General features: G+C 37.3%; 1 protein-coding gene across 1 annotated transcript in view; it reads right to left on the minus strand.

Moving 5' to 3' along the window:
- Positions 1 to 12612: 12612 nt before the first annotated feature.
- The window catches only part of EFL1 (elongation factor like GTPase 1), a gene marked incomplete at its 5' end in the record, with an annotated part of 79851 nt that continues 76439 nt past the window's right edge, over positions 12613 to 16024 (minus strand). Inside the window, one exon of the mRNA XM_082005249.1 lies at positions 12613 to 12961. Within this exon, the coding sequence (XP_081861375.1) occupies positions 12773 to 12961 (189 nt within the window). The 3' untranslated portion in view covers positions 12613 to 12772. The remainder of the gene's footprint in view (positions 12962 to 16024) is intronic.

Here is a 16024-nt window from a genome sequence, read left to right on the forward strand (position 1 = left end):
ATCTGCTCCAAGGGGCAATAATCAAACAGACCTACACGTAAAGCCTATGCTGAGCATTAGATAAAAGCTACAGAGGCAGCACTTTTTCCAACATAATACAGTAGAGTGCTGTACATTTTGCTCTGAGCTTCACTCATGAAAAAGCTTACTCTGCAAGGGTCCCAATCCCATTTATTTTTGCTAAAACATTACAAAGAAAATGTTATACGCATATGTAAACTTGAATAGAAGATCTGGTTCCATTTCAAACAGAAGCACTGATACCTACATGGACTAAATAATGGGGCTTATTAAAAAAGAAAAGTTTGCCTTTGAACTTTCATGTAAGGTTTAATACACAGCTTTTCCCTGCACTAAAATTCTACAGGCTGGTTAAGATACGAATCTGTGTAAAGAATAAAACATGCCATAGGTTCTCAACCAGAACAAAACACCCCATATGTTCTCAACCAGAATAAATCAGTTTAACTTCTTTGATATCAAAGAGCTACACCACTACCTAACTAACGTTAGCTACAAAGACAAGAGAACTACACATTTATACTATCTGAGAAACCATCCACATTTTTGTTATTCCTTGAGTAATTTCTACAGAATCCTACTGGTTGTATCTCTATTACCTCCTGCAACATTTTCCTATGGATACGCGCGGTGGAGTTTGCGGTGTTGTGGTAAAAAGAAAAGCTGTCTCTACAGAACGGGGAGTGATGCCAATTATCTGCAACAGGAATGAGCAATTCATCAAAAACTAAGAAAGTTTTTAAAAATTATGAATTAATTTGTAACACAAGGTCTCCTCTGATTTAGAAGTGATAAGCATTGCATTGTTAGCTTGCCTCTTTCAACTCAAATAAATATAAATTGCCAAAGTTCAGTGCTTCTGAAGTGAAAAAGAAGTTCTACATAGTACATTTAATGAAGAATTGCACTTGTGCTCCCGCATGAGCTAACTAGTTTCCTGGATGTGGGTGTTTCATTTAAACTTCTAAGAGGACATCAAAACACATTTACATGAATATAGATCATTGCTTCCGCTGGGTGACTTAAATGCATCTCACAGCTGTGGAGAAGGATTTTCTCAGTATTCAAAACATTCTTCTTAAGAAAAGGAATTATTAACTTATTACTTTCTTTTTATATACATCAGTAAAATTAGACCCACCTCTGAACCCCGTATTCTCTTAGAAGCAACCCTCATCTTCCTTCCATTTGCCCTGTACCAGAACTCTAATACTTTTGCCTGACAAACATTTTGTGGCACATTCTGAGTTTACAGTGAATGCTCCTCCAGGCGGTAGACATGCTTCACAGCTATTCCCACCTGACACTATCACAATATCCCAGCACAGCCTACAGAGTTTCTAAAATTCTAAAATCCATTACTGATTAATATTGATGTGCTGGAAGACTAACGATGATGAGGAAAGACCCCTCTACAAAATACGTTGCCTCTGGGTATTCCTTCTAAAAGACTAGGATAATCTTTTTTTTTTTTTAAAAAAAAAAAAAAAAAAAACCCCACAAAAAACAAGGAAACAAAACCCAAGGCTGTTTCTTTAGCAGGAAGTGCCGAGAGCAGAAACTCAGTTTCGGACTTGTTTCATGAGGTAGTTAAATGTTTGCTCACTTTGCAGATCACCTGTGTGGGTGAAGGTGAATGATGCAGCCCTATCAGTTGATCTCGGGAATGTGGTCCATTAAAGAACCATCCTGCCCTGAGGGACCCAATGGGGTGTATGCATGGAAGGCTGTATGAATTAATGCTGCATAAACCGGTAATGACTTCTGATTAGATATTATAATACATCCCTAAGCAATCAGCATAGAAAAAAACACCCCAGATTTTGCCATGTTCCTCCTCTGCTACACAACCCACAAAGCATTCGTTTAACTTCCCACAAGTATGCATTTAGCTTTTTAAAAAGCATTGTACAGCAAATTATGTAGTGTTCAAAAAGACATTTGCCAGGGCTGAAGGAAAAGAGAAAACACACTTTTTGATAACTTGATGAGTTCCTGGGATGTTCTCCCCTATTTTTATATCTCTAAAGAAAAGCAGCGTGCTGTTTGGGAGTGTCATTATAAGTCAGTGACGAATATCATCACCAAGAGGTTTGATACAGGAGCATCAGAAAAGGAAATACGGCATAAGAGGGGAAGTCCCCATCTCTGCCTTGAAACACTGAAAATATACCTATGATTCAAAAGATTTGTTTACATCCATGGAGTAAAAGGGATGCAAAATAAACAAACTCCCCTTACTTTGCTATAATTCTAAAAAAAGCTGATTAAAGGACAACAACATATAACCAACATAGCTCAAAGTCATAGAAAATAGCCTTTGATTTGGAAAACAACAAAAGTTGCAGAATTTCAATCTCTAAGTATCAAGAAATCATTATTTCTGCAAACCTCCTCCATAACAACTCCATGACCCTTTCTAAAATAATATTAGTTGTAGCAAAAAGGCCTTTGAATCTATCAAATTCTGATTTTCTCTTCTATAGTGTAACCTCTAGTTGCACAACTGTTTACCCATTTATCCACTAATAATCTTTCTCTCTTCTGGCCCTGATTACTGCTTCATCTACAACAGCATATATTGTCAACAAAAGCAGAGTGAAAAGCTTACACTGTGACTTTTTGCCCTTTTATTACTTACTCAGGATGATTAAAGCTGATCTGAAATAACTTCAAATTGATTTTTACATCTGAAATATCAGACAGCAACTTGTTTCTCTCCCTTTTGTTGAAGTGCTGGCTAATGACGTGCAAGACTTAAAACATTAAGTCTTCCTCTCCCTCATTGAGCCAAGAAGAAAGGCCAATTCATAAGAACCGGTGAGAGAACAAAAGCTCTAGTTCAGTTTTGTAGTCTCATTTGGCATCACTTCCTCAGTCCCGCAAAGATTTAGCATAAGCATTTCGATTCACAGAAGTGATGACTTGAGACTTCTCCAGTAAACGCACAAACACATTTGTTTGCTCTGAGGCAAGCCAGGGGCTAAAGGAGGGCTGTATTTTGAGAAAATCTTTATAAAATGAAATTCAAGGTCTAAAAATTAAAATAGAATGAACTATTCTTTAAACGTTTACCTTGATAAAAAGTAAGGGTAACTCAACATACATCAGCAAGGAGGGAGGAATCAGGACTAGCATTTCCCCCCACAGCAGTTCAATATTTTAGCAGATTTACTGTCAGCCTCCAGCCCTTCTGCTTTGGATCATGCAGACTCAGATCAAGAATTAAATCTAGAGAAAAAGGCATCTGTTCAGGGACTATTAGCAGCTCTTTGTTTTATAGTGACCAATGTTTCCAAAGGATTCAACATCTTTTCGTTTTAAATAAGCATTTTGCAAGAAGCTTATCTGCAATAAAAAAACGCAACAACCACCACCACTTTATAAAAAGTATTACAAAAGTCACTTTTACAGTTACAGTAAAAGACCACAACACAGACATTAAAAGTCTGTCCTTCAAAACCACAGGTCTTTCATTTACTCGGTGGTTTGGGATTTTTGTTTGTTGCTTTTAAAGTTAAATGCTATATCTGGGGGTTCTCGTATGCATTTGGTTTTTTCTGCCATCATGGTGAAGCTGCAAACATTTTCATGTTTTTCTCTAATTTGATGCCAACATCGAGCTGGAAACTTTTTTTTTTTTTTTAATGAAAACAGAGATTCTGATGAAATACAAGACCTGAGGTTTTTAGGAAAAACAAAATATCACAAGATTTGTCGTAAAAACACGGAGTTGGCAACAGTAACAGTCTCCTTATGCACAGTAGCTTGCTATTTATAGCAGCGCTCACAAGTCTGCAGACATATTTCTGCTCTCCAGTAACAAACCTATGAAGAAAAAAGGCTCAGCTAGCATTATCACAGATACCTGTCACTTCTTAAGTCAAGAGCAAAATGAAAGCGGCACAAAAACCAGATCCTCATCTGGCAGAAATCAAACAGGACTCAACTGAAGTCACATAAACCACAATGAATTACCCAAAATGAGATTCTTGTGCCAAACCCCAATCTGTATGTACTAAAAATTGAAAGTTAGGCTGCATTACATATCATACTTCCATGCCATCAGCTGCAAAAGGCGTGCATTTCCTCCAGGGAGGCAACACAAGGGAGTCGATTTGCCACGCCAATGCAAGTGCCATGCCAGTCACATGGCTGCACTGAAGAGGTCTGACAAAGCACGTATGGTTTTCATACTGTTCAGTGTGATTCTTTCAACTGTTCAGTTATTTTTCTCCACTAAACAGCTCCTTTGTTCCTTCCAACCAAGGTTAAAGCTAACACCCAACTTCAACTCTTTCTGCCCATTTTCCTTTGGCTGCCCGCTCACAGGACATACACGCTCTGGCTTAACATGGCCGATAGCATGGGCTTGCCTCTTCTGATTGTCTAAGACTGAATCACCCATCATACGACAGTGACATTGCTCAAGTCCAAACTGCTAACATCAATACTATGCCTGTTTATACAACAAAAGCAAGGGAACCTTAAAGTTACTTCACCTTTCAGACATATTTAGAAGATGCGGCCGTTTGAAAATTTTTTAAGTCAGCGATGAGGAAATATATAGTTTCATTCTTTCTGGCCAGAGAAATATGTTATCTCAACCTCTAGTGCAAAAGCAAAGCCAGCTTGTCAGCCACCAACTCTCGCCTACAGAGTCAGGTATTTTCCTTTGTCAATCGGAGTTTTAGCATCTTCTCTTTGGCTTAGAAGAAATGACGTTGATAAGGTCTGGCACAAGTGACAGCTATCAGAAAGCAGGACAGTTACTGTACTTCCCTCTTCTGTAGCCCAAACTCTTCCAGTCCAGACTGGGAGAGGCTTCTTCATGTGCTGTGGGGTGCACAACCGAGAAAGAACCACAAGAACAAACAAAAAAAAAAATTAAGGAGTTTCCCTTACAGCATTCTCTTGCATGAGAGGAGAGGTTTGTTTCTTCACGCTTTCCTTCGCAGAGGCAAGGCTATACGGAAGGCTGGCTCTGACTGGTAATTACATTCTGCCTGTCAAGGCAGCACATCTTCCATATAGCATACTTGGACACTATCTATTATTGAACACTTCTAGAGCAACAAAGCAATCTCATTATACAATTAAAACAGTTACTATAAAGGCACTCATACAAGCGTGATGTTATTTTTTCCCACAGCATTTTTACATTTCTTCTCCAGCCTTTCCCTTTCACACCAGCTGCAGTCGAATTACTCACTGGCCTCGATGCTTACAATGTTGGATGTGATAGGAACAGACTAGACATTGTTTTAACACAGGAAGGTTAATTTAAAATAACCTTCCTAAGCTGTTCATACTGCATGACAGCAACGTTACAAGGAGAAGACATGGATTCATAAATAGGATCAGCTTTCAATCCCCAGGCCAGTGATAGCAGCACTTGTCATGAACACACTGTGCCCAGTCTCCAGGGGATGTGCAGCTTCAGCTGCCACTTACACAGCTCCTTCTGTCAGTCACTCCGTAAAGCAATGCCAGTTTTTTCTTCCGAAGAGCCATTCTCTTGACCTCCTAAAGATAAATGCTACCATGACAAGAGATGAAAGCCAGAAAACAATTAGCTGCAGGTATGCTCCATAGCATGTCTGCTACTGTATTTCAGCGCTGGTTGGCTCTGGATGTGCCTGTATCACTGAATAAATCAGCCTCTGGAATTACGTTAATGGTTATAAAAATCATCATTTAAAGGATCATTACAAAAATTTAAAGAAGGGACTTACGGTCAAATACATATATTAGAGGCAACCAGAAGCCACTGCTTAATGGTTGTATCACTGCTGCCATGAAAATTTTTGAGGGGGTTTTTTGTCACCTCAGTCTCTACTCCTACATGACTGACCTTGACTTTGCATCCTTCCCTTTGAACAAAGTAGGAGTAAAATCTCAGTAAACTCAGGAGGTAAGTGTAGCCACAGTTATACTGCCTTCAGATGCAGCAAAGGAGTGGGACTGCTGAAGCTGCCACTGTTACGTCCTCTTTAAGCACGATTAAATCTGCCCTTTCATCACGACCAGCCTTCTTACAGCTCCACTAAGGACAGCATATAGGCTTGCATTACACAGTGGCCACTCCAAACCATTTTCTTGAATCGTACAGTTACAAGACAACTGAATGTTCCCTTTGTTCAAATGCTATGAAATCATCACTACAGCAAAAAAATTGCTTTTGTAGGGCACACCGAGTTCAAAGGCTAGAGATCATTTTGTACTAACCTCCTCTAAAAAAGCTTGTTGCTTCCTCCACAGCCTTCTTTTTACATTAAGATTGTGGGCTTTTCCTCCTTTTTTTAAGCAAGTTATATTCCAAAATTATTGTTTTCAGGAGAATATGGCAGAGTGGACAATGAAACACGTAACTGTCAGAGAGCCATCACTAAAGCCCAAAACTTTCTTAAGACCTGTCTCCAAGTCTGAGGCCTTGCCTACAGCAAAACAAATGACAATATTCCAGGGTGGCAGTTTACACTGGCAGAAATCATTCAGAATGCAATGAAACAAAGAGTGATTTATTCATTACCTGACTTAATTTATTACAGTGTAAAAGAACCATATGAAAAATTCTGGAAAGAGCTCTCCACAGATGGGAAAAAGCCAGCACTGAATTGGTGATGATGATCAATCTGCCTCCCATTTGTAATTCCACTTGAGAAGATGCATATTTTAGCTGTGCTTTGTGGCCACTTCACAAAAAAGTGCGTAACATTACTGAATTCCCTTCCTTCTCAGGGGATAGCAAACATGTTTGTGAGCATGTATGAAATGCAGGGTTTAAAAAAGACTATAGATTCTTTTGACAAAAGTTTTATTTTTGCTGCCTGTGCAGATTATTATATATTGTTAGCCTTTTACACCCACAGCTTTTCCTGGGGAAAAAACATGCATCTGGAGGACAGTGAGACATGCCACTTTTGTAAGGGTGAAGGACAAGCCTTTTATACAGCCATCAAAAATGCTACGAGGAAAACACTACTAAATTTTGCTCACCCTCCCACTTTTTTTCCCCCCAAATTCCAGAATCAGTAAGTCTTTATGAAGACAAGCAGTTTCAGTAAGAAGTAGTAAATAAGTTGATAATAAAAATATTCCTCTGAAGAATCAGTGGGGGGGCTATGGAGCTGGGGAGGAAGGATAAATTAACAATAAATAAATAAATAAAACTCCTGTAGGAAAACAGCATCTGTTGAAACAGAAAAGTCTCTGCCAAACAACCCAAACCACACTACTTCATGGTATCTATTTTTTCCTACTGTTAGTCATGATTTGAAGGAGTTTTATAATCATGGAATGATACAGCTGTAAAAAACCAATGCCCCAAAAACTTTTCAGTTCAGTTTAATCATACAAACTATAAAAATAATCAGTATTAATTTTTATCTTATCTACTTTTCAGTAGTTCTAAACTAGCACAAAGGAAGTCGAAAAGCACACACTCACAACAGAGGATATGACTATGCCACATCAAGTAGATAAGAGACCAAAATTCAGAAATACTGCTAAATCAAAATGGCATTTACATGTAAATGTTTTATCTTGCATGTAAACTATTTGTCTAAGCACCAGTAAAATCAGCCAGGCCTACATAGATATCTCACGTTAACACTGAAAATACTCATATTTCCCTTCTCAGGGCTGTACTGAAGAAGCAAATCACAGATACTGCAAATTTAAGGAGTAAAACTGCAAACTGGTGAAGAACAGCACAATAAGAAAAGTGCACACTTTTTATCGTTTTATAGACAAATATATGCATGGTTTAAAATAAGAGATTCTAGTCCACATTATGCCAACCTTTCCCCAACTTCATTGGATCCCACTCTGCAGAAAATTCCCAAGAAGCTTGAGTTATGGCTGTGGAAATGGCATCAGCTTTCCCTAAAAACACTTTGTGCCTGTTAACAGTACCAACGTGGACGTTTGTGTCTTACACCCGCTCAGTCACAGCTGAGATGTCGTAAGTGAATCCGAATCATTCAACTGTAAGTTTGAAGTTCAAAAAATAATAATTAAAAAGGCTGTTTCAGGCAAGAATGTATATTCACTTGCTTTCTGCCTATTCTAGTAAGATTCCTATCTGTTGGCGTGGGGAGGAAATACAGGAAGAAAATACTCCTGTCTGAAATTGAGAGCTTTGGTACATCCATGCTTTTTATAAAATATTTCTTAGATTAAAACATTTGGGTTTGGGTCACTTTTCCTGCCAATTATAACCTAAATTATATAAAAATCTAATGAAAGGCTTTCAGATCCATAGAAAAGCTTAGCTATAGTCAAAATAAGAGAATAATTATAATGCAAAACCCCTCAAATTACAGTGTTAAGAGAACATTTACTTCCTGGAAGTTTTATGTAAATATTTGATCTTGAAAAATCACGTTTCAGAATTGGTTTCATTTCCATGGATTTTACATATCAGAAGTAATGTCATTTGATGGAAACTTCTTATAAGCATCCTATAAGTGTGGATCTACTAGTATGCAGTATAAAAAAAACCCATTAACATTTAACACCCTCCAAGGAAGGATTTCAAAACATTTTATGAATACCAACAGACTATGTGTCAACTTTACAACAGGTACTAAAAAGACTTTATCACTATTTTCTTGACTGTCCTTATCCTAGACATGATGCAACAAAGAAAACTATACTCCCTTGCCTAGTTTCAACTCTTGAGTTTTCACAGGCAGTCTGGTAGGAACAAGAATCAAAATGAACCAGAAGCTATGTGAGAATTCAAACCAATCATTGGAAAAAAAAAAAATGGTGCGGACAAAATAATCCAGCTCATTCACATCCTCCCCTCCACATGCTCTTCTACTTCTATTTCTGCTGCCAAAGAAAACTAGGAAGAAGCACAGAAGTCTACACAGCATTCTGAAATGTTAGTTAGAAAGGAGAAACCCTAACAGAAACAGCAAAACCTTTAGATACCCCGCCCAAAGAATTTAGGCTGATAAGATCAGGGCAAGGAGAAAATTCACCTGAATTCCCAGTTCGAGTTCTGCTGCCAAGTCACACTGTGGAAGGTTTTAAGCAGACCTGCAAGCTTCTATTCTTCAAGTTGTCTCATCACTAAATGGTACTCGTCTGGCACTAGGTTTATAAATGAAAAAAGTTTCAGACAGATATGTTTGAGGAACATCTCTCAAATCAAAAGTGCTGTTTTACTTCCAGAGTTGCCAAGTACAGTGTATTTACCTCCTGTGTAAAGTAAGAGAAGGAAACTGATGTCCAGTTTCTCATTTATACTGGAGACATTTATTCCCCTCATCCACTTTGTGGAAACAAAGAATAAGCAAGCACTTAGCAAAAGCTGAGGTTCCTTCATCCTTGTGGGTCTCAGTTGCACAAACAGGTGACTCCTTGCCACCACAAAAATGTATTTTTTCTCAGGCATGGCAATACGCCAGGCCTGGCTGTACCAAACTCATTAGTTTAAGGTTCCCTTTTAACCTGGCTCTCTGAAAGATCAACTAAAGATTCCTGAAGTAGTATTAAAGAATTTTCCTGCCCATAGCTTTTCATGAGACAGATCTTGTTGCTTATTTGCCGTCTGTTGTAAAGCCTGACTTGACGCACCTCTCCCCTCTTATGCTATTGGAAGGGACTACACAAGAAGATTGCAAGGTACTCCAACTGTGCTGCTCACAACCTTCCTATAGTCTTATTATGGCTTTCTCCATATATTTATAACACCACACCATGCACAGAAAAGCAGATGGTTCTACCATGCACTGTGAGAAATGTAAAGGTCATTTATAATTGTGATTGCTTAACCCAACCCAAATTGTTAAAGAAGAGTTTCAACTCAAAACAATGGCCATTAGGTGTCCAAGAATTTTGCCAGGACCTCTCTGCTATCAGAATAAGTATTTAATCTAATAAACTATTCCAAAATCACTTACAGCCAAAGCTACTCTTCCACGCTCTAAATTTATCAGAAGTACGATGCACAGTTCAAATGTTGCATGTTTCTCTCTTCCTGTTAGCGCGGCAGCTGACTTTATGGAGCGACAAACTCTATTCCCCACAGAATAAGCTTCCGAATATTAGTGTCTCAAACAAGAAGGGTTAGTTCCTAAGGTTAGTAGGGAGTCAAGAGATTGTACTCAGACCTAATTAGGGAACTGCATGTTTTGGTACAGAAATACCGCGCAGCTTTAGTGTCTCTGTCCTCGTCAATTGTAATATTGAGGCTGCACCTAAAGTCCTAAAGTAACATGGAAAGAGGGATAGGAAAGAAAACACAGCACAGATTCCAGTTATACCTTGATTTCTCTTCTGGACTCCTGCTTTAAAATTAAGTTTGTTAAAAGAAAGAAACAAATATGTGGGAAAAAGTGAATCACTAGTAATCATAAGATTACTAGTGCTTGAAAAAAATGAAAGATTTTTAAATCAGGAAGATAAAAGAAGTGTGGCCAGAGACAAGACAAAGGGGCTTGTGTGGCCACTGCTTGGTCTTTATTCTTCTCTATAGAAATTCAGCTCCTATTTTCATTTTCCCTTTCTACAAAGTGGAATTGTTTGAATTATTATATGGCTTGCCCAGTGAATAGATATCATTCTCTAATAAATATTATCACATAGAAGCTGATTGTTGTTTTTATACATTATCAGTTGTAAGGAGCCTTGCTTCTACTAAAGCCAGTAGAGCCAAATCATGTCAATTGCGTGCATAGTTTTTAGAAAGTTAAAAGCGTACTAAACATTTACACATATCAAATATTTTTAAAGCTGTGTATGCTTATTTTATACATGTATTAGCAATAAAGCTGGTAGTGGAAAATGAAAGTATACAATGGCTAGCTCTCAATTAAATCTTTCTGTGGCTTGGTCCATCAGCAAGTTATTTACCCTGCTTTGCAGAGATTTTTCCAAAATGATGTCATATTGCTATGTATGTGTTAAGCTGGGGCAAACCAGCTACATTAAGTTACTTTTTGAATAATACGGAGAAAAAAGGTTAGAGATTAGCAATTAGATTCTCTTCCCACTAGTAGCTGTTACTAAAAAAACAGATCTCAAATATTGCTGTGAGCACTTCTTGGAGGTTGGTTTGATTTTCTTCTGCTAGTTAGTGGAGTTTTCGGTCTTTACAAAGAACAGTGTTGCAACATCCTGAATTAATTATCATCTTTATGCTGTTTGAGATGCAATCCGAAAATATGCCAGAATGAAATATGAATAGTATTGTTAAATCTTTTAAAATCTGTGTTAATGCTCTTTCTGCTTATTCAAGTATAGTGGATTACAGTTAACAATTATGCAGTCATAACAGTGACCAACCTGTCCATCTCTACATCACCTATGCAAGCACCTTTGTGACTGCAGGCCAGACATCCCTAACTCCATCTTGCGTTCAGCTAGCAGGGTAGCTGTATTAGCCAAGATCTCATTACAAACATTTATGCCTTGAGTGTTTTTTGGAGGCTGCAGTAAGTTACCATGTCTTCCATGGCTATACCAGCTGGCAGTGCCCAAACTACGTATGTTGGTACCAGCTCTAACAGGGCTGCTGTGCTGACACCCCTTGAAAAACAACAGCAATTTATGGAACAACCTTCTAAGGAAGGCAAATATTTCATTTGCTTGAATAATTCATAAACACAATCTTAAAAGGAAACATTTCCATAATGAAAGCAAACAAGCTGGAAAAGAAAGGACTGCGATTTAAAATAGAAGTTAAGCATTCAAAATCATTCTACTCGTGGAACAAGTAACTTAGTTTTCTTTCCCAAAAGAAGCAAAACTGATATTAGTAAATTCTGCCTGCTGCATTAATTGGCACACACAGAATATTTATTCAGAAAGACCAAGTAGGTGCTAAAGGAGTACAAGGCAATCACAAGTTAAAGAGATGGTTATAATTCTGGAAAGAAAAGGACAACCCATTTGCATGGTTATCTGAAACAGAACTCTCTGCAATTAACAAAGACACTTTAGCTAATTCCCTTCACTGAATTCCAGACAACAGGCTGAATGGGTAGAAATTTCTGCAAGTCTGTAAACACTCTCACAGGATTGGCAGAGGTAGCTGTGTGCCTAGTTCAGAGACAGCAGCTCCCAGCTTAGGATAATCATATCAACTTTATAAGATGTATTCTAAGGGGGGAAAAAGACAAATCTTGCTTGGTTTGTAGTGCCTAGTCTTCCACAAGTGCTATTTTTGCCCTCTGATTCAAAGAAGATACATTACTGCTTTAGATGACTGCTCACTTGAGGAATGGAGTAAAACAAATAGTTTAGAAACTCCTAATCAGCTTACATCTATTTGTATGTAGATAACTATGGAAAGAACTGGTGAGTAACAAATACAATACAGAAATTAAAACAAATTTAAAATAGAGTCAAAAACATTAAGGAGCTAAATTCAGTGCATAGTTTATTTCCAACAAACTAGCTAACCAGCTCTAACTGTAATTACATCTCATAAAATCAGAAAGAAACAAATTAAATTAGGAGTTCCTAATCCTGTGACAGAAAGTTCAATAGGGTTTTAAAAATTGAGACCAACTGCAATGAATATGCCTATATTTTATTTAAATAAATAAACAAACTATCTCATCTGTATAAAATTTGGAAAGGCTTAAGTTTATTAAAACATAAGCCACAGATATTATAGCATGTAAGAAAAGTGGTGTCAAAGAACAAAGTCCAGACGAAATTTTGAATCTGCTGCATAGAAAATAATCCTCCTGTACTTAGCTGAGTCAGGAGAGAAAGGAAGCAGACATAGCTACTTATTTCTACTGAGAGTTCTTTGCTTTTCTGCATGCTCCACAATTTTTTCTTCTACATAAAGTCCCTTTCGCTTTCTTACTGCATTCATGTACTTGCGGGCCTGGTTCTCCGAGTCTGCCTTTTCCCCAAAGTGCAAATATTCTTCCTCAGTGGTTGGTACCCAGAATGGGTCACTTGAAATGATCTATAAAAAGAAAAAAAAAAAAAGTAAAATAGTACAAAGGTTTATTAGTACATTTCAGGTAATCAATCTTTGAAGTCGAGAAGTATGAAAGCAGTGCAGCTAGAAAACCAGCAGTTAGCTATTTAAGCAGAAAACAAGAGTTAAGATACACTACGTAGCACTTGACATAAGAAGCCCAGAATAGCTTTTCAAATTCAATTTCATTTATCTGCACACAAATAATTTTAAAAAGCAATTTTAGTTGCCAGTCAGCAAATAATGCCCAAAAAATGTTCAGAAAATTCTCAGTTTTCAAGAAGGAATTCCTTATTTGGAATATTATCTCGCTATGATTTTATTAGAATTTATAAGAACTGAAGGTTTCTGCTCATTTCTGTGCCCTATGTTCTTCAATCCCAATGAATTGGACAGATGGTTTAAAAATCATTGTTTCTGGTGCTAACATATTTACTAGAGCTGTTCTCACAGTTTAATATCTCAGGGGCCCTCCTCTAGAAGAGATTTCAGATCTAATATGATCAGAGAATAACTGGACCTGTCTTTATCCCCAGTTCATCCTATATACCCCACACTTCTCAGACTACCACAGAGAGTATGCCAGAGATGTAGTTATCTTACAAAGTCTTTAAAACCTTTCCTCATTTCATCCTGCACAGCAAAACTACAACATTTTTAATTCCCCAAGAAAACCTGAAGAGATATTTACTCTCTACCTTTGGACTATGTAGATTTCACACAAATTCTAGGCTTAATGCTTAACTAGCTAGCCAAAGATAACAATTTATTCCGTTACTGTTAGCGACTCTCATATTACTTCAAGAAGTTTTAGTTTTCCAAGTAAATGTTTTAAGACCTAAAGAAAAAGGAGGACACCCCCCCACCATTTCTATGCTCCTAAGAATCCACCTCAGTTCTACTCATATGTTAAACTGTTGCAGGCACCATAAATTACTCCAAAGTCATTAAGAGCGATCATCAAGTCTTAAGCTCATATAACATGTACATGTAATCAAATCTGGGAAATTCTCCCTAGTGAACTGATGTCTGGGTGACCAACCAAAACTGTATAGGGTTATAGTCCTGAGATTCAACTTTCCTTCCCCTTGGTGGACAATTAACCATAAAACAGAGTGAAAATACTGTAGTTAACAAGCATTAAGGAACTTAGTGAAAAATAACAAGATCACCTTCCAAGAATGCTAAACATAAGCGTTAGGAAGGGATAAAAATTGACCATATTATGTGACTCAGGTTCTGCTGCAAATTTCAAAAATACTTACTTCACTTAAATGATTGTGGATTTCCTCACAAGATGCAGTTACAAGTAATACATTTTTACTGAAAAACCCAAAGGTAATACTGTACCCATTTCTTAAACAAAATCTTCATGGAAAAAGGAGTGCAGACAAGTATAGTTACTATAAGAGTCATGATACTTATGACAATAACTGAGGACATCACTCCAAAATAATTTCTGAAATATACAATATTAGCACTAACATTAATAACTAACAAGGAAGGAACAAACTTCCCCAAACTACCAATTTTGGCTTAGTGTCATAGACCTTTTCTAGTGTTATAAACTTTTTCTTCTGACAAATACTTTTAATTGCTGTGCAGCATTTCAAACTAAGCAAAATTTGTTAAAGCTTAAGCTACACAAACTAGCAAGAACAGGCATTAAAAAAATCATGGCTTAAGATGGACAATTTTCTCCAGAAATATCAACACTTGTAAAGTTCTAATTTAGTACCTCATCTTAAGTAACACCTAACACAATCAAACAAATTACACTTTATGGGGAGTTAGGAAAATGGCTATGGCAGAATATGGCTATTTTATATTAGGTAACATTGTAGGTTCAATCCTGCAAAATAGTACATTAAGCCCCTAAACCAACAAAAATAGTTCTACTTTGTTAAAGTTAAGTATATACATAGTCCTGGTAAATTAAGTGGAATACTACTCGTGCAGAAAGTGACATCCAATCTCAATTACTTAGGTGGGAAATGACTATGCATAGGGTTGTCTGGCTGAAAACCAAAAGCAAGCAGAGCTCAGAAATAAACAGTATGAAACTTAGCTTTCCAAAAGTTTCCACATTTTTATTTAACATAAAAGTAAGGACTGTCTAACCATAGAAGAATCTGCCTGAGTCATACCCATTCTGATGTCTTGTACAGGGCCTTATAACCAGTGCCTAGAACCTTAAAGGTGATTCCTTGATAGCTTACATCAATAAAAAAGAATGGTCCCCACTCTCGGAGAGCTTGAAAGTTTTACCATCATTTTATGCACTAGAAATAAAAGAAAGGGGAAGACTACTGGGTTTTTTTCCAATTTTGGGGCAAAAATTGCATGTTGATTTGATGAAGTTGTAGTAGTGATGTTCATACTGAACATCTTAACGATGGAAAACCACCAGGGACTTCCCCATTCATGATCTGCCTGAAGAGCTGAACAAACAAAAATTTCAAAGTCCAAGAATACATGAATAAGAAAAGGTGATTCATGCTCAGTGGATTTGCTCCAGACTGTACTGCTGAGGGAGATTATACAGCTACAAACCATGATAACTTAAAAGGCTGTTACTACCCCCTTTGATGAAGTTTATTTTACATTAGCAAGAAATTTAATACCCAGAAGTTATGCCCACAGAGAAACAGTGAAACAGTGGTTCTTGAAGAATTAATACAACGGAGGAGTCCAAAAGTATATACACCACATTGAACTTACAGATCTAATCTACCTGTAAACATTTAGATGTAGCGATGGATGTTTAAGAAAATCCCCAGGTTTGACAGACAGGCTTCTTTCAATAATTTATGAAAGACTTGCTCTACTAATGTTAGGTGAAGTTTTGCACTGGATAGTTCTTCCGCTGATAATAACTCGTCATGCTTCAACAAGTATCTCCAGCTCTCAGGAAAGCCAATATAACAGGAGGCTCACATATATGTACTGTTTAGTATTTAGCAGCCAGCAAGGATAAACCTGCAAACTTATTGCAGCACAGGGCTACAGAATCCTGAGTGAACCTTGCACTGCTACATGATGCACAAC

Source organism: Phaethon aethereus (assembly GCF_964289735.1).
Source record: "Phaethon aethereus genome assembly, chromosome: 12".
Taxonomy (NCBI): domain Eukaryota; kingdom Metazoa; phylum Chordata; class Aves; order Phaethontiformes; family Phaethontidae; genus Phaethon; species Phaethon aethereus.